Below are 19,717 nucleotides of genomic sequence, written 5' to 3'. Positions count from 1 at the left end.
CCCCAGTGTCTGAGTCTATTTGTGTTGCTATAAAGGAATACCTAAGGCTGGGTGATTTATAAAGAAAAGAGGTTAATTTGGCTTATGGTTCTGCGGGCTGTACAAGCATCGCACCAATATCTGCTTCTGGTTAGGACTTGCGGCTGCTTCCACTCATGGTGGAGGGGAAGGGGAGCCTGCGTGTGCAGACTCCCCTTGTATGGAAACAGAGGAGGCAAAGAGAGGGCAGGGAGGTGCCAGGCTTCAGAACAACCAGCTCTCATGGGAACTAAGAGTGAGAACTCACTCATCACCACAAAGATGCCACCAAGCTATTCATGAGGGATCCGCCCGCATGACCCAAACACCTCTTATTAGGCCTACCTTCAACACTGGGGATCAAATTTCACCATGAGGTTTGCAGGAGTCAAACAAGCCAAACTAGAGCACCAAGTCACCATGGGTAGGTAGAAAGTGGCATATATGGGATCTAATCTGAAGTTGTGGCCAATAATTCTCACCCAGGTCAACGCACCAGACATCTTTGGGATGGCTCGCTCCTCCTCATCCTATAGCCTCTGCCTCGAGATGGTGTAACTTCCTCCCTGCAGTTGAGAATCATGACTGTAAATGACACACTACTGGAATTGCCCATGTGAAGAGTGTAGAGGCAGAAAATGAATCACTGACCTTTACAGCACTGCAACTGATGCCTCACAGTGGGTAATGGTCTGACCAAGCATTCATCTTCTTTCTGGCAGCCAAGGAAGAGTTGAACAGAAAACCCACACAATCAGGAAGACCCATTAAACAGCTATATATGCCACAACTAATTACTTCCTTATGGGGTGCTCCATGTGGGCTGAAGATCACTTCCCTAACAGATGCCCTCCTGGGAAGAAGACTCTATTATCACATTGGAGAGGGACAAAGTCTCAGACAAATCCCATACTGCAGTTATTTAAATGACCTCATTCTGCCTCAAAATAAAAAATCAAAAGCATCACTTCCTGGCAACTGCTGTGCACTCTTCCTTAATATCAAAGATATGTAACACACACAGGCTCATCAGTGCTTTACAAACATACAAACCCTGAGCACAGAGCCCTTCAAGCAATGCTTGAGCTACAGCAGCTGCCTTAAATCAACGCTGATGTGAGAAAACACTCTGCCCAATGCCACTTCTGCAAGTTGGAGCAACAGTTACCAGTTAAGGTTGTTTTTACTCCTTTGTCTTGAAAAGACACCACAAAAGAAGCAGGGGCTAAGCATGGGCTTTGGAGGCAGGTGGACTTGAATGTCAACCCCAGCTCCATCATGCACTTCCTGTGGGAACCTAGGAAAGTTATTTCTCTTCTCTAGGCCTCAGTTTCCTTGCCTGTAAATGGAGATATAGACATCTACCTCAGAAAGGAATGTGAACATACCACTCTTACCCTTGATTCTTAACACAGAATAGGAGCAATGGGCAAGAATGAAACATTGTTTGAAGTCTGGTTTTATTTATTCTATGTGCCTCTACACTTCTATAATACTTAGAAAAGATCTGGCTTAAATAATGGATGTGAGCACAGTTCTGGCAGAGGCATTGCGGATGAGAAAACAACTGACAGAATGAGAAGACTGAATGAAAAGAGATTGACAGAAGTCATTCATTTCTTTCATGTGCTCAGTACTATCCCATTGAATAAAACACACCCATACACATGGCTGGATGGGGTTAGGGGACAATCTGTGTCGCTTTATTGCCTGCCTGTGCTGTCTGAGAAAATCAAGGTAGGTTTAGTTAGGGCATGTGAATCCCAGGGAATGTAATGCCCAAGCCCTAGGTTGCAAACCGTTCAGTCTAAAGGTGTACCATGAAGGGACCCAGCCTCAAGGCCCCTTTCTCAAGTGGGAGAAAGTATATAGAAAGTAGAAGAACAAAGAATAGGCTCACATGTTTCAGGAAAACACATAAGAACTATTAGAAAAAAGAAATTCATAAAGGTTTTGTGATTCATTTAACCTTATTAATCGATGTCTATGATTTTAATGTTATTACTAGAATCACACTGTTCATTATTTCCCCCAGTTTGTTTAAATCTGCAAATACCTTATGTTCAGTTTTACATCTCTTAAAGCAAGATCCTCAAGGGCAAGGATGAAATTCTACTCACTTCTGCGTCCCTTGACATTGCAGCGTGTGGAACAGAAATGACAAATACAGGTTCGATTTGTGCCACCTGAAACAGTGCCATCTAGAAGCAGTTGCTTCAAACTGCACTTCAACGGGACCTACACGCCCTGCTAAGCAACTCAAACTCATCATGAAATAAATCTGCAGAAGAAATGTGTACTCTCTATTCAAACTCTGGAGTAAATAAAATGTGTATGATTGACACAATCACAAAATGGCATTTAAGTGGAAGTCTGTTTCCTGAAGAAATAAAAGCCAGTGCAAACAGATTTGGGGTCATATTTTTGTTCACTGAAAGGACCAACCAGTTTCATCAAACAAGCTTTAGAGGAAGAGAAATTGAGTAATTCATCTTGTCAGTTACAGTTCACATATATGCACACACACACAAACTGGCTCAGCATCAGTGAAACATAACTATTCATATACAAAAGTATAAAAAACTTCTTTAAAAAACCAATAGCAGCCAAAACAGAACATTTGTAAACAAAACCACTACTATCAGCCCTGTGCTTAATCACAGAATCTGCATTCTTTTGAAACATTAAGTATATGCAATAAAGAGAATATAGACCATCTTTTTCCTTAATATACAATACCCAATATCTAAAACAATGTCACCAATAATAGACACAAATCGGTGTTATCATAAGGCATGTTGAACAGTCTTTTTCACAGTACTCAGGGGCATCATGTTGCTGCAGAGGCCACACTTTCCAGAAGTTTTCTCCTCGCTGTGATCCTCGCACACCGGGGGCACTCGGAGGACTGGAAGCACTGTTTGTGAAAGCAAGCCCTGCACGCTGCAAGCAAGGAAGAGAGCCGTTAGCAAACGGTCTATCTTGTTTTCTCACATTTCTGCAGACATTCGTCTCCATCCTAGGGAGGGAGAGGGGTCTGAATCCAGAGCCCAGAGTCTTCTAAAAAGAAACCAGCCAGGCTGAAATGCACGTTTCAGCAGGTCACATTTCAGCAGACCTGTTGGACTCTTCCAACAGGTCATGAACAGGAGGCTCAGAGAGCCTGATGTAACGGACACTGCAGTGCCCCCTGGATCTGCTCAAGCACCGAGGCAGGCGTTTCCCCAGCTGCCGAGAGAGGTGGTGGCTGATAACTCTTGGGAAGCCACATTGTTTCTCTAGATATGGCCCTACATCGAGAAAGCTGCTTTGTCCCCTTCCTGGCACCAGCCTGCATTCAATGACTGATCACTATATAGTGAGTAGGCCAGCCCAAATTTGTCCCCAGTTTGGAACAATGCTGAAAGGCCACCAAACTCCAGAGCTCCCCGTGAGATGAGCTGAGGGCTCCACTGCAACCCCACCACAGTTTAACTTCTCCCTCTCCCAGTCTTGCTGCCTGCACACCCCTACAGGTATTAAGTTGAAGAACATGAAACTTTTTGTAGGCAAATCTCTGCCCCAGAGTCTCTTTGCTGGGGAGCCAGTCCTGCAACACTGCCTAAAGGGTTGGGGAGACAACACTGGAGTGGCCTGAGAGGAGGATATGCCCCTATCAAGGGTGAAGGCAGAGTTCATTACCAGGATCTCTCCCATTAAACAGAGTTTACAGAACACGGGATTCTCTCGGGCACTAACACCATAGAAGGGTCGGCAACCTTTTCTGTAAAGAGCCAGATAGCAAGTGTTTTAGACCCTGAGAGCCATGTGTCTCTACAACACCTACTCAACTCTGCCTCCGTGGCACAAAAGCAGCCAGAGACTTCACCACTGGGCATGAATGATCCAATTACAAGACAGAGGGGTGGGCACAGGCAACAAAGGCACCATCTCCTCTATCCAAACCCTGCACCAGAAGACATTATCCTTTATCCCTGCCCCACCCAAATACTCCTCCTTCTGTGCCCAAAACTTCATTATCTCCAATCCAGCATACAAGCACACACCAGCATGACTGTACTTTAAATAACTGTGCTTAAATTATTAAGCTATTATTCAGCTTAAGTTAATGTTGTGCTTAAGTTACTAAACTTAGTTTAATTAGTTAACCTATTATTAAGCTTATGTTATTAAGTTATTAAGATACCTGAACATCTTCTACATGTTGCTGTCTGAAATGGGAAGATGACAGTCGTATTCTGGCAAAATTCACAAATAAAGCCCTTTCCTTGACACAGCTGTAAAAGAAGACATCAAAAAGTTACAACCTTCTCTTGATGGAGAAGCTGAGTTTTCACTATTACAGAACTTTATAAACATCAGTGTTTCAGTGTCTATGATTCCAGCCTCTAGAAGGAAAAGGATATTGTGTTTTGCAGCAATGAATGGGTCAGAATCAAAAAAAAGATAAAAATGTACATTCATCCAATTCCATATCAAAGCAGTTTTAAAGTACCAGAGTAAGGTCCTAATTGTAAACATGCACTCTGAAATGATCTAATTTCATTTATCATTGCTGCACTACAATTCTTCAATCCGTGTAGACACAGAGCCTCCTGTTCCATTGAATCCTGGTTCCACATGACTATACTTGGTGCATCAGGGCAGAGTGGGCCCTGAGCAGAACTGGGCACCCAGATGAAGTCCATTGGTCCAGGCTTGCATCCCAGCTCTGCCACTTACCAGCAGGGGCATCTCAGCTGTTACTTCACAGCTCTGACCTCAGTTTTCTCATCTCTAACTAGGTCACTGGCACTTCCCTCAGGGTTTGTGAGAGTTAAATGAAGTCAAGTGCGCAACACCCAGCACAGGCCCTGGTGCATCGGGAACGCATCTGCTCTGGGTGCACCCTCACCTCACAGCCAGCCACATGTGCAAGGGAAGCTTTCAGAATGTCCTTGAGTAAGGGTGCCAGCAACCCTTTCTTGATCCTGACCAGGTCCTCAAGGGAGAACAGGTGGAGCTCATCAGTCAAGTGTCCCGGCACCTGCTCGAACTCCTTTAATGCACTGCCAGAGAGGAAACAAAGAGGAATTCAGAAACCCACCCACACAGAGGACGGGGAAGAATGGGGCCAGTTGTTTTCTCTTGGCACTCACACTTAATTTTTTTTTAACTCAATTTAAAAAATAAATAGCTCCAAGAACAACAGTGAACCATGCTCGCCACCATTCTACATGTTGCAAGTTTGCTTGGAAGCCAGGAAGTTAAAATTCCATGAAAGCTGATTTCAAAAAGCTGAATAAGCAGAGACCTGTATCTCTTACAGCCTGCCCATGCACACATTGAGCAAAAGAAAACTGAGCATTAGTTTTTTAGGTCTTAAAGAATGTGAACCTAGTACCCTTTGATTACCAAGTAATCAAAATTCCTACCTTATTTCTTCCAGCTACATTTCAAGTCTATCAGCCTTATGGACTGCTGGCTCAGCTGCGAAAATTCTCACTCACTCGGCAAGCCTATGACTTCCAAATGCATGAGTCAGGCACTGAGCTTAAGGCTCATGCAGCCAACTGCCAGTGGTCATGGTCCCTAGGGCATTCAAAACTTCATCTTCTCCAAACCCGGCAGGTGTCGACCTGAATTCTCTCAATGGCTAGTAGAAGCACTATTCCCTGCACTTCCAAGACAGCCATGGCCTACAATGGACTTGGCATGCTACAGTGCCAAATTCTCTTCAATTCTGCACCCAGCCTGAGGTGCCCACTCCTGCGGCATCCTCTGCCTGGAGAATCCCCAATCCCTCTTCTTTGCTTCACCTTACTCTTCAAGCTCAGCCTTTTTCTCCTGGAATCCTTGCTTGCTGTCTACCCTATCTCACTCCTAACTGAGCTAAATGCTGCCTCCGTTTGTATCCTCATGGTCCCCCGACATGTGTCTAACACTCAGTCCAGCAGTGATCGGTTGGTGCTGACCATCCCCCTGGACTTAACACAGATCTACTAATTTTTTTTATCTGAAGCCCAGAATGGATATTCAAGATTTTTTGTACAAGGTAGGAAGTATAGGTATTGTTCTATGTTGTGGATGAAAAAACCGAGGCCCTGAGACCAATGCCATGCCAAGGCCATGAAGCAAAGGCTCAAAACCAAATGACTCTAGAATACATGCTCCTTCCCCCAAAATTTAATTAAAAAGCAATACATCATCATTAAAGATTAGAGACTGAAAAAAACGCTTTAAAGCTAAACCATTTATTTAAAAACTCTATAATTCCACCAAGTACAATAAACAATCTTAACTTCCTTGAGTAACCTATGCTTTTTCTACTTAAAAATCTCTCTCTCAATGAATTCATGCCTAAGTCTTTACTGGTTGTATAGTATTCTATTCTACGGACATGGTATTAATGTAAGTACTGCCCTATTATGAACACCTAGATTTTTAAAATAATTTCAACTTTTATTTTAGATTTGGGGGTATGTGTGCAGGTTTGTTACACAGGTATATTGCAGGACACTGAGGTTTGGAGTATCAATGATCCCATCACCCAGGGAGAGAGCATAATACCTCTTAATAGACTTTTGATGCCTTTTCTTATTTAAAAACAAAACTAGTAACCCCAGCACTTTGGGAGGTTGAGGCAGGCGGATCATCTGAGGTCGGGAGTTTAAGACCAGCCTGGCCAACATGGTGAAACCTTGTCTCTACTAAAAATAACAAAAATTAGCCAGGTGTGATGGCACATGTCTGTAATCCCACCTACTTGGGAGGGTGAGGCACGAGAATTGCTTGAACCCGGGAGGCAGAGGCTGCAGTGAGCCAAGACTGTACCACTGCACGCCAAACTGGGTGACAGAGCTAGACTCTGTCTTAAAACAAAACCAAAAACAAAAAAAAAAAAAACTATACTTTAAATCTCTGCCTATATCCATCGGTATGTCCTTAGGATAAACTTCCAAAAGTACAATTTTTGAAGACCATGGTTCCACTTGGTTAGACATGCCTCCCTATAAGGGATTTTAAAAGGCCCCTGGTATACTCATGGTCATATCCACTTTATTCACAATAGCCAAGGAGGGGAAGCAACCCTAGTGTCCACGGATGAATAGATGGATTAAAAAAATGTAGTATATACATACAATGAAATATTATTCAAACTTAAGAAGGAAGGAGATTCTGGCTGGGCGCGGTGGCTCATGCCTGTAATCCCAGCACTTTGGGACGCTGAGGCGGGCAGATCACGAGGTCAGGAGATCGAGACCATCCTGGCTAACATGATGAAACCCTGTCTCTACTAAAAACACACAAAAAATTAGCCGGATGTGGTTGCGGGCGCCTGTAGTCCCAGCTACTTGGGAGGCTGAGGCAGGAGAATGGCCTGAACCCAGGAGGCGGAGCTTGCAGTGAGCCGAGATCGCACCACTGCACTCCAGCCTGGGCGACAGAAGGAGACTCCGTCTCAAAAAAAAAGAAGGAAGGAAATTCTGACACATGCTACAACATGAATGAACCTTGAGGACTTTATGCTAAGTCAAACAAGCCAGTCACAAAAAGACAAATACTGTAAGATTCCTCTTATATAAGGCATGTGTGTGGGCAAAATCATGGAGACAGAAAGTAGAATAGTGGCTGCCAGGAGTTAGGCTAAGAGGAAGAGGGAATGGGGAGTTGTTAAATGATACAGAGTTTTAGTTTTGCAAGATGAAAAGAGTTTGGGGGCTGCATGGTGGTGATGATTGCATAACGATGTTAATACTTTAATGCCACTGAAGTGTATTCTAAAAATGGTTAAGATGGCAAATTTTATATGTATTTACCACAATTTAATGATAACAATAATAATAATAAAAAGGCCACTGGCTAGAGTTGTTCATCCTCCAACTAAACCATTCTTCTTAATGAGTTAAATTCTCCATTATACAGTTAGGCTGTGTCCCCACCCAAATCTCATCTTGAATTGTAGCTCCCATAATTCCCACATGTCATGGAAGGAGCCTGGTGGGAGGTAATTGAATCATGAGGCACGTCTTTCCTGTGTTGTTCTCATGGTAGTGAATAAGTCTCACGAGATCTGATTTTTTTTTTTTTTTGAGACGGAATCTCGTTCTGTCTCTAGGCTGGAGTTCAGTGGTGCGATCTTGACTCACTGCAACCTCTGCCTCCCGGGTTCAAGCAATTCTCCTGCCTCAGCCTCCCAAGTAGCTGGGACTACAGGCATGCAGCACCACGCCTAGCTAATTTTTGTAATTTTAGTAGAGACAGAGTTTCACCATGTTGGCCAGGATGGTCTCGATCTCTTGACCTCGTGATCCACCCACCTCAGCCTCCCAAAGTGCTGGGATTACAGGTGTGAGCCACTGCACCTGGCTGATCTGATGGCTTTATAAAGGAGAGTTCCCCTGCAAATGCTCTCTCTTTGCCTGCCACCATGTAAGACGTGCTTTTGCTCCTTGTTCACTTTCTACCATGATTGTGAGGCCTCCCCAGCTATGCAAAACTGTGAGTCAATTAAACCTCTTTCCTTTATAAATTACCCAATCTCTGGTATGACTTTATTAGCTACTTGAGAACAGACTAATGCATCCCACTATTGGCTTAGTAATTCAAAGAGATGGCATGATTTCCCAAGGAAAGCCATGAGGTCATCACTGTGCTAAGAAGCCCTGTGTAATGGGGGAGCCAGATGCAGGAGGCACTAATAGGATTAGCAGATGTATGGAGGGAAGGCAGCCTGTCCCAGCTGAGAATAGTACCTGTTAGCAAACCTACAGGTCTTCAACAGCTTCTTGATATGGAAGAGCTGCTCCTGAATTTCCTAATGGGAGAAACCAAACACGGGGAAAAGTTAAATGTAATAAATGACACGGGAAAAGTGCAAGTCAAATTTAAATGTTATTTCTAACCTTGAAATGCTGCATTTGTATAAAACAAACCTTGAAAGCAAACCGCCTATACAGCAAGCCTTCACAACTGAGTCCGCTGATCCACAGAGTGTGCCCTGGATGGATCCAGGTTTTGTAGAACCTAAAACTTACAGAACTTTGGGGCCTTCTTCAAGAAAAACATAATACTAAGTATAAGATTCAGTGTGGGGCCTTGGAAAGAGCCTGTGCAGGAGAGGGGCTCCAAAGTGTAAGCTTCACTAATTTTTTTTTTTTTTTTTTTTGAGACAGGGTCTTGCTCTGTCACCCAGGCTGGAGTGCAGTAGTGCAATCTCGGCTTGCTGCAACCTCCACCTCCCGGGTTCAACCGATTCTCCTGCCTCAGCCTCTCGAGTAGCTGGGATTACAGGCGTGTGCTACTATACCTGACTAATTTTTTTTTTTTATTTCTAGTAGAGATGGGATTTCACCATGTTGGCCAGGCTAGTCTCGAACTCCTGACCTCAGGCAATCCGCCCACCCTGGCCTCTCAAAGTGCTGGGATTACAGGCGTGAGCCCCTGCGCCCAGCCGCTTCACTCGCTTTATGATCCATTTGCCTCTTAGAGGATGTATCTGTGGGTTCCCCAAGCTAGTGTGATGTGCATTTCCTGCCACAGGACACTTCCAATGAGAGGGATGGGGTTGGGGCTGCGGCTCACCTTCACTCTGTCCAGCTCCTTGGCTTTCGCATACAGCCTTTGGCCAATGCTCAGCAAATTGAAAATGGGCTGGTGCCATATGCTGTCGAGCAGCCGTTTGGAGAAATTGCTGACGTAGTACTTCTTGAAGTCCCACATCATCAGGATTCGGGCAGGGATGCACGACTCTGCATATGAGTGGCAGCAGTCACAGAAATACTTCCCTAGGTATTCGCAGTACCGGAGCCGCTTCACAAACTCTGCCAAGCATACCGGAGGGTGAGTGCCACACCTGGTGCTGAAAACCTATCCTGGTATACCCCGACTTCCAATTCCTACGCAAGATTCAAAGACTCTGATGACTTGTTTCATGATGATAAAGCCATACTCAACCTCATGACAGCTGGGAAGGCTCCAGCAGAGACTTGGGGAATTAAATCATGGCCATTCATGAGCTCTGCTCTTGTGGAACAGATGTCAGAAAAACAAAACCTTCCCAAAATACTCCTGGATTTGGAAGATGGAAATTGCAAACTGCAGTGTGGCAAAAGGAACATTCATTTTAGGATCTGGAAATCTGGGTGGGAGTCCAGACTCCTCTCACTAGCAGGAAGACTGAAGGCAGGTTAGGCTAACTATTCTGAGACCACAAAACGCAACTCAGAACTGGATCGAGTGTTATTACACATAGGAAAAGTGCTTTATAAATTGTGAAGCAGTATATATACAATGTTAGGAAGCAGCATCATAAAGACCTTGATAAATCAATGAGAAAAAAATACAAAAATGCACAAAGGATGAGAATAGGTAATTCACGGAAAGAAGAAATGCAGATAACTAACAGAGAAAAACAATCTCAGAAACCAAAAAATGCATATTTTAAAAGTGAGGCTGAGCATAGTGGCTTGTACCGGTAATCCTAGCACTTTGGGAGGCCAAGATGGGAGGACTGCTTGAGCCCAGGAGTTCAAGACCAGCGTGGGCAACATAGTGGGACCCCATCTCCACAGAAAAAAAAAAAAATTAGCCAGGCAATGTGGTGTGTGCCTGTGGTCCTAGCTACTTGGGAGGCTAAGGCAGGAGGATTGCTTGAAGGTGGAGGCTACAGTGAGCCATCATCATGTCACTGCATTCCATCCAGCCTGGGCAACAGAGCGAGACCCTGTCACAAATTGATGACAAATAATAAAATTAAATTGAAATGAAATGAAAGAAAAGAAAAGTGAGATACTCTGTTTTGACTCAGCCTGTCATAAATTTAGAAGACCCAGGACTGGTGCAGTATCTAGAGGAGGGCACTTACGTCTAGCACTGATAGAACTAATTTGTAGGAAGACATTTTTGTGATAGACTTCAATTCCTACATGTGTAACAGTAATCCTGCTTCTGTTACTCCATCAGACAGAAGTGCTAACAGGCACACATAGTGATATAAAAAGGTGTTCATTACAGCACATTTATAATGGGGGTGGCAGCCAAAATGTCCATCAAAAGGCAATTGGTTAAATAAGTATGGTGCCCTCAACATGAAATGCTGTACAGCCCATAAAGTACACAGAAGAGCATGGGAAGTGGACATCCAGTTACAAATAGGTATAATGTGATCTCAATTTTATTTAAGAACATATATATAAACATACACATAAACATATATTCACTGTCTAAATCCCCACCAAAAAGCCAACAGTGACTATTTCTGGAGGGTAGGGGAAAGAAGGAATTTTTGCTCTTTACAGTTTTTTTTTTTTTTTTTTTGAGAAGGAGTCTTGCTCTGTTGCCCAAGCTGGAGTGCAGTGGCATGATCTCAGTTCACTGCAACCTCTCCCTCCTGGGTTCAAGCGATTCTCCTGCCTCAGCCTCCCCAGTAGCTGGGACTACAGGGCGTGCCACCATGCCCGGCTAATTTTTGTATTTTTAGTAGAGATGGGGTTTCACTATGTTGGCCAGGTTGGTCTCAAACTCCTGACCTCAAGTGATCCACTCCTGTTGGCCTCCCAAAGTGTTGGGATTACAGGCGTGAGCCACCATGCCCACTGCACTTTCTAACCTACTAAAATAAACACTCATTGACCACTTTTGGAAATGTGTCTAATAAAATACATTAACAAACAAAAGGTATAAAAACTAATGCAACAAATACCTGTGCACTCACCACCCAGCTTCAGAAAGAAAACAATTCAGTTGAAGTCTTCTATGTGCCCCTCCCTCAACACTAGGTTCTGACATGAACCAAGTTTGATATTTATCATTCATAGTTTGAGTCATGTACGTCTTTGTAACTGAAATACCATACAGCATAACACAAATCTTAGTTGCCATATACTGGGAGGATTAATGAAATCATGGATGGGAAAGCAGCTGCTGTAGAACCCGTACACTGTAGATTCTGAAGATCATTTCCAAATAATGGCTTTAAAAATAAACAAGCCCTGGCCGGGTGCGGTGGCTCACACCTGTAATCGCAGCCAGCACTTTGGGAGGCCGAGGTGGGCAGATCACCTGAGGTTGGGAATTTGAGACCAGCCTGACCAACACGGAGAAACCCCATCTCCACTAAAAATACAAAATTAGACTGGAGTGGCGGTGCATGCTTATAATCCCTGCTACTTGGGAGGCTGAGGCAGGAGAATTGCTTGAACCCGGGAGGCAGAGGTTGCAGTGAGCCAAGATTGTGCCATTGCGCTCCAGCCTGGGTGGGCAACAAGCGTGAAACTCCATCTCAAAAAAATAAAAATAAAAAATAAACAAGGCCTGGCTGGGAGCGACCACAGAAATGAATCTTGCTGAGTACTTACTCTGTGCCACAGATCAGTTAAATGTTTTATGTTTACTATGTCATTCTGTGCTCGAAAGTCTGTGAGAGAGGGACAGTTATTTCCCCTATTTCACTGATGAAAGCACAAGACACTGAAGTTAGGCAACACGCAGGGCCACACGAACAGTATGTAGGCAGGCAGGATTCCAAGCCAAGCCTGGACTGCGAAAGCTCCGGCCCGCAGCCATCATGTCCCACTCCTCCTCCGCTGCATTCGATGGTGGGAAAGGGAGAGGGAGCTAATGCCTTTGCACTTGCCCAAATTGTCCCTCAGACCCAGGTCACACTCTGAGTTGATGTTTAAAAGCAAACAAATAAAGAGTTGTTTTTTGTTATTCATGATAGTTATGTTCTCTAGAGTCGCCATGAACACTGAATTAGTCAATACTGAACCACTGCTCCTGGGGGAAATTCAGGGTTAGGCACCTGTGAGCTTCTGGTAGCAACAGTTTCATCTACTCCTCAACACACACTCAATATCCATTCACTCATTCATCAAACTTCATTGAATACATGCTGTTATACTATCAATACAGAATACACTAATGTCCATCTTTTTTAATTTCCTAAGTCCTTTAACTAAAACAGAATACGAAGTAACCTAAACCAGTGGTTCTTGGCCAAGGGTGATTTTGCCTCCCAAGGGGCATTTGCAAATGTCTGGCGCCATTTTCAGTTGCCACTGGGAGCTGCTTCTGGCATCTACTGATGCTGCTAAACATCCTACAGTGCACAGGACCCCCCACGACAAAGTCCATGGTACTGAAGTTGAGAAATCCTGCTCTAAAACACAATTGTCCTCATTTTATGAAAAGTCAGCATCAGGGGGTTGGGTGGAAGAGAAATATTCTAGAACAGAGATGTCTGGTATAACTTTCCATGGGGATAAAAGTGTTCTGTATCTGTGCTGTCCAATACAGTAGCCATGAGTTACATGTGGCTATTGAGTACTTGAAATGTAGTTAGTGTGACTGAGGAACTGAATTCTTAATTTCAATTAATTTAATTTTAAATAGCCAGGTGGACTAGTGCTACCATACTTCATAGTGCAGTTCTAGAATAAAGCTAACTAAAGAGAATCAATAACTAAATGCAATGTATGAAATTTGATTGCAACCTAGATGGAAAAAATAGCCATAAATGATACCTTAAGAACAAAAAGGACTAGGAAGTAGACAATATAGAGAATTGTTTTTAATTTTTTTGGTGTGATAACTTGTTTCTTATCCTTATTTTTGGGATATACTGAATTAGTAAAGGGTAAAATGTCATGTTCAGTGTGTGGAAATTGAAGGAGACTAAGGAAAACACGACAACTAAATTCAACATGGAATTCTGAAACAGATAAAGGATGTTATTGAAAACCTGGTGAAATCTGAATAAAGCCTGGGGTTTCATTAATAGGACTGTACCCCATACTACTTTCTCAGGTTGAAACTATGATTATGTAAGATGTTAGCAGTAAAGGAAGCTGGGTGAAGGGTGTACAGGAACTCTCTCTACTATTTTTGCAATTCTTCTGTAAGTCTAAAATTATCTCAAAGACAAAAGTTAAAAAAAATGTATCCTAGAAGCTAGAGGAATTTAACAGGAAAAGCCCAAAATTATTTCTATGCTGTCTACAATCTGTGCTCCGCCTACCTCTGCAGCATGTTTTCTCCTCCTATTCTTACTCTCTGGCCACACAGGGTTTCTTTTACTTGCCACAGGCCCTTTGCACATGACGAACACCCCTACTTCTGTGGGCAATCACTTTCCAATAAAACCTCTTACTCCCAGCTTCTCAAGCTCAGATGAAGTTCCCTTGCTGTAAATCCCACGGCACTCTTGACTCTTTTGTTACGTACATCACTTTGTGTTACATACACTTACTTGGCTGATGAGTGTATCTTCCCTAAAAGATGATAAGCAAGCTCCCTGAGGGCAAGGCCACTGTACAAAAGTGCAGACACACATCTCCATACCTGAACAAGCTTAGGGAAATAACAAAAAGTTGGTGGAGCGATAGTCATATGTGTACAGTTTCTGACTCATGCATTCGATATTTACAGAAGTGCCAGGATACAGTGGTTAACCAAAGAGACATGTTCCCCACTAGATGTGCTGGGAAAATGACTCATTCAAAGAAAATCAGCAACAATGGTGATGCCCGTCAGGCATTATCATCCAGTGTGGGAAAGGAAGCCCAGATCGATTCCTGCTTGCTATTTTTATCTCTTGAAGTAGGAGCTCCTCATAGTCTTTTTCCTTCAAAAACCGACTATCAAAGGCTAAGGGAACTCTTTCCACAAAGCTCCTCTTTCCAGCCTTTTGCAGGTCAGACATACAGGTACCATCAGAGCAGAACAAGTGATTCCCAGTCTCAAGGGGGAAACTTGCATTTCTGACTGAGGAGAGCCCGAGGTTTTTTTTTTTTTTTTTTTGAGACGGAGTCTCACTTTGTCATGCAGGCTGGAGTACAATAGTGTGATCTCGGCTCACTGCAACCTCTGCCTCCTGGTTTCAAGGAATTTTCCTGTCTCAGCCTCCCGAGTAGCTGGGATTACAGGAGCCTGCCACCCATGCCTGGCTAATTTTTTTGTATTTTGAGTAGAGATGTGGTTTCACCATGTTGGCCAGGCTGGTCTCAAACTCCTGACCTCAGGTGATCCACCCACCTCAGCCTCCCAAAGTGCCGGGATTACAGGTGGGAGACACGGTGCCTGGCCCAGGAAAGCCTAATCTTCTAGGCCTCAGTTGGCCCAGGAATGATCCTCTCAGGCTACCTCCTCAAACTCTCAGAGAAGTTTGGCTAGCTCCTTGTTAAGCCATTCCTTTACTCAACAAATATCTTTTGAAGACCTACTATGTGCCAGGCACTCTTCTAGAAGCTGGGAATAAAGTAATAAATATAACAGACAACACATGTGGCCTCACAGAACTTATAATCTAGTGTTGAAGACAGATAATAATAAGACATATTAGTAAAATATAAGACACTATTTTAGAAAGACTGTGCTAAGAATACAAAATAAGAAGGAACTTCTAAGAAAATATTGTGCAAGAAAATAAAGAAAAAAAATAAGGATGGGTAATATAAAGCGTTCATCGGATTGTCTGTGGCCAGCAGTGGGGCAAGACAGGTATTTTAGATAGGGCAGCAAGGGAAGACCTCGTGACTTTGGAGTGAAAATGTGAAAGAAGCAAAGGAATTAGTCATGGGGGTGTCTGCAGAGAGAGCATTTGGGGGAGAGAAAACCACAAACGCAAATATGTCGGAAGTGAGCCTGGCATTTTCAAGGGGCAGCAGGAGGCCACGTGGCTGGAGCTGATGCCCAACAGGGAGAGAACTAGGAGGCTGGTCCTGGTGTCCTCGGTCCTAGTTGGTCACACAGCCTTGTCAGTCATGATGGACTCCTCATGAAAAAGAGGGCAACTTCTCTGAAGCTCTTATAACAACTTCTCATCAAAGGCATCTCTCACACAAGCAATGCGCTGCCCTACTTTGCTATTCTGGACCTTGTCATCACATAATAAGCAGGCGATCCATTATCCGTACTTACTAGGCTCTATTGGAGTTCCACAGCCGGCACAGAAAAAATTCTGGGCTGCCACCACAAGGTCCCTCCTGAATACGAAAAATAATACTAGTTACATTTCAGAGAAGGTCAATGGCACATTTTTCACTAATTAGAAAAGAAATTGCCATCGTGATACTTTTCTCAGCTAAGGGCCTTAACTTTGTCACTTTTCATTTGGGAAAGAAATAGATTTATTCAATACAATTTTCTAGTTGAAATCCCTGGGTCTTTTAAAGCTATGACTAATTTTTTTTATTTTTCATTTTTTTTTCCTGAGACAGGGTCTTGCTCTGTCACGCAGGCTGGAGGGCACTGGCATGATCATAGTTCGCTACTGCCTCAAACTCCTCGGCTCAGCTCAAGCAATCCTCAGCCTCCTGTGTAGGTAGCTAGGACTACATGTACACGCCACCATGCCCAGCTAGCTTTTTTTGGCTTTATTTACCTTTTTTTTTTTTTTTGGTAGAGATAGGGTCTCTCTATGTTGCCCACACTGGTTTCGAACTCCTGGCCTCAAGTCATCCCCCTACTTCGGCCTCCCAAAGTGCTGGAATTACAGGCATGAGCCGCCGTGCCCAGCCTTAAAGCTACGTCTCTTTAAAAGCTTCTGCTAGGCTGGGCACGGTGGCTCCCCCCTGTAATCCCAGCACTTTGGGAGGCCGAGGCAGGCGGATCATGAAGTCAGGAGATGGAGACCATCCTGGCCAAACCCCGTCTCTACTAAAAATACAAAAAATTAGCCGGGCGTGGTGGTGGACACCTGTGGTCCCAGCTACTTCGGAGGCTGAGGCAGGAGAATGGTGTGAACCCGGGAGACGGAGCTTGCAGTGAGCCAAGATCGCGCCACTGCACTCCAGCCTGGGTGATAGAGTGAGACTCCGTCTCAAAAAAAAAAAAAAAGCTTCTGCTAAAACCAAAGCAGAAGTCAGCGTCACTGATAACTCCAAGGGGTTTCTAGGGAGGTCTCGATGCCCGTGTACAGGGTTCCAGCTCCAGAGAGATCCAGAGACATGTTATACAAGGAAGACAGTTCAGGGAGGCCATACACCAAAAGATGATGCACTTAGGAAATTCACAAATGGATCTAAAGAAATTTAGACGAATAAGAGGTAACGTAAGACAAAGAAATCAAATCATTTCTGGTAAGAGATATTCCATTCCATTGAGGGATTTTCTTTCTTTCTTTCTTTCTTTTGTTGAGACGGAGTCTTATTCTGTTGCCCAGGCTGGAGTGCAGTGGTGCAATCTCAGCTCACTGCAACCTTCACATCCCAGGTTCAAGCGGTTCTCCTGCCTCAGCCTCCCAAGTAGCTAGGACCACAGGCATGCACCACCATGCTCGGGTAATTTTTGTATTTTTAGTAGAGACGGGGTTCTGCCATGTTAGCCAGGCTGGTCTTGAACTCCTGACCTCAGGTGATCCTGCCCACCTCGGCCTCCCAAAGTGCTGAGATTACAGGCATCGGCCACTGTGCCCGGCCTGAGGGATTTTCTATTGAACTGTTTATGCCATAGTTTTACATGTGACTTGGAAATACCAAGGAAATTGTAAAATTTGGTTACAGTTCAGGATCAGCAAAAGATGGCCAAGATAAAAATATGCTAAATCTCTGCCCAGGTGCCATAGTGAGGACCTAGGAAACCCCTAAAGAAAAGATATCCCAGGCTAAGGAAAGCAACCTCTCACGATGCCTAGACAGGGAGTTCTGCCCAAGCAGCCCCACAGACTTTCTTGGCATTCTCTCAAAAGAAGAAAAACAAAAGAAAGATCTAGTCTATAAGGCACCTCCGTGGGGCAGAGTCAACCTCTCTCCAGTCCCTTGGGCACAGTCAACAACCCTCACCGGTCCCTTTGTAACGCTTGGCAGTTTGCACACCAAATTGAATACAAACCAAGAGGGATGGAAAAATTATACTTGGTTAAAATGTTTTGTGTATAATCTTTGATCATAATCTGTCCTATAGTCTCAGAATAAATTACAATTAAACTATTACTTTAAATTTATAGGTTTATTTCCTTTTTTGCATAATCTTAGTTGTTTTGTCTTTTAGAACTTTTGTTACTTCTTAGAGAACAAATATATTTTTATTTACATTTTGTTACATTTCTTTTGTTGGTTTTGAGATCGAGTCTCGCTCTGTCACGCAGGCTGGAGTGCACTGGTGCAATCTCAGCTCACTGCAACCTCTGCATCCTGGGTTAAAGCAATTCTTGCTCCTCAGCCTCCCGAGTAGCTGGGATTAGAGGGCTGCACCCACCACACCTAGTTTATTTTTGTATTTTTAGTAGAGAGAGGGTTTCACCATGTTGCCCAGGCTGACCTCAAACTCCTGACATCAGGTGATCCCTGACCCCCGCCTAGGCCTCCCAAAGTGCTGGGATTATAGACAGGTGTGAGCCACCGTACCCGGCCTCTGTAACATTTCTTAACTATAAGTGCTTTCCCTAAGATTAAATGTTCCTTTTTTAGAAGTTTGTTCATTCATTTTTATTTCACACTGATTGTTCTGGAAGATAAAGTGGTCCAGTCTTTTAAAATTGTCATAGGCTGAGCGAGGTGGCTCACACCTGTAATCCCAGCACTTTGGGAGGCTGAGGTGGGCAGATCACTTGAGCCCAGGAGTCCAACACCAGCCTGGGCAACATGGTGAAACCCCATCTCTAATTTTTTTAAAAAGGAAACAAATTTAAAAAAAATTATTGTATATAATTTTTAAGTTTTGATATTAGCCACTTTTAAAAATCCCCTTTAAGCCTATTTAATTTTGAGTTGCTATGCAATATTCACAATTAGGGTTGCATAGCTGAATTCTCAACTTGTCAAAACTTACAGAGCCCCCAAAAGTCCATGGTAAACAAGAGGAAAAAAAAAAAAACCTAAGCCAGAAAATACAGCCAACTTTCCTTTCCCTAAAACAAATTTTCCTGTGTTCTTTAGCATATGTATTTTTTTCACCTACTGCCATAGAGAGTCAGGTGGGATCTGTCACAATGTGATTTAAATGGATTGGAGGCCCAAGCAACAGCCCATACTTACTTGAGTGGTGGATGAATATTAAATATGATTTGAAATCTAGGAGGAGCCCAGTCTTCAGTCCCTCTGATCCTAGACTTAAATTTAATTTCCTGTACTACATTCATACTGGATTCAAAGTCTTTTCGGACACGCTCTTCATTTACGACCTGCATAAGACATAAGATGATTTAGGAACAACTTAAGCATATTTCAAAGAATTTAAATTAAAGGAACATCTAAATGTATTTCCAACATTAAAATTTACCATGAAAAATTAACAGTGCTTTTAACTGAACTAAAGGGCATACCAAGAGCCCTCCACATCTCTAAAGCCATCTGCAAGAGAATTGCTTTAAACGCCACCCAGATGAGATCACTTTTCTTAGTATTTTTAGTTCATTTATTTCCAGACTTCAAATTTACTGTAAGTAGGTCATTTTGACCTGGAATGCATTTATGAATAGCAGAAGCCTCACCCCTCTTAGTCAACAGACTGAAAAATGCTACCAATCAGAACCCCTATCATTATTAGTCTTCCCCAGAAACAGCTCTATTAAGACCATTCCCCTTGCTTACAAATGTTCAGTGCCTCCCCGCTGAACCACTGGACTTTCCTACTGTCATTTAAAATCCAAACTTCTCAGCTGGGTGCAGTGGCTCATGCCTGTTTTCCTAGCACTTTGGGAGGCCGAGGTGGGTGGATCACTTGAGGTCAGGAGTTTGAGACCAGCCTGGCCAACATAGTGAAACCCTGTCTCTACTAA

General features: G+C 43.5%; 1 protein-coding gene across 18 annotated transcripts in view; it reads right to left on the bottom strand.

Moving 5' to 3' along the window:
- Positions 1 to 1,690: 1,690 nt before the first annotated feature.
- The window catches only part of LOC101124545 (rubicon like autophagy enhancer), a 95,203-nt gene continuing 77,176 nt past the window's right edge, over positions 1,691 to 19,717 (bottom strand). For all 18 annotated transcript variants that reach the window (XM_055359584.2, XM_055359589.2, XM_055359590.2 and 15 more), the window contains 7 exons: positions 18,975 to 19,120; positions 15,919 to 15,983; positions 9,583 to 9,821; positions 8,754 to 8,815; positions 4,913 to 5,066; positions 4,205 to 4,295; positions 1,691 to 2,961 (listed from right to left, as the gene is read on the bottom strand). In XM_055359584.2, coding sequence (XP_055215559.1) covers positions 2,849 to 2,961; positions 4,205 to 4,295; positions 4,913 to 5,066; positions 8,754 to 8,815; positions 9,583 to 9,821; positions 15,919 to 15,983; positions 18,975 to 19,120 — 870 coding nt within the window. In that variant the 3' untranslated portion in view covers positions 1,691 to 2,848. The remainder of the gene's footprint in view (positions 2,962 to 4,204; positions 4,296 to 4,912; positions 5,067 to 8,753; positions 8,816 to 9,582; positions 9,822 to 15,918; positions 15,984 to 18,974; positions 19,121 to 19,717) is intronic.

Source organism: Gorilla gorilla, chromosome 14, assembly GCF_029281585.2.
Source record: "Gorilla gorilla gorilla isolate KB3781 chromosome 14, NHGRI_mGorGor1-v2.1_pri, whole genome shotgun sequence".
Lineage (NCBI taxonomy): Eukaryota > Metazoa > Chordata > Mammalia > Primates > Hominidae > Gorilla > Gorilla gorilla.
Note: the sequence above shows the minus strand (reverse complement) of the source record. Positions and strands in the feature narration are given on the sequence as shown.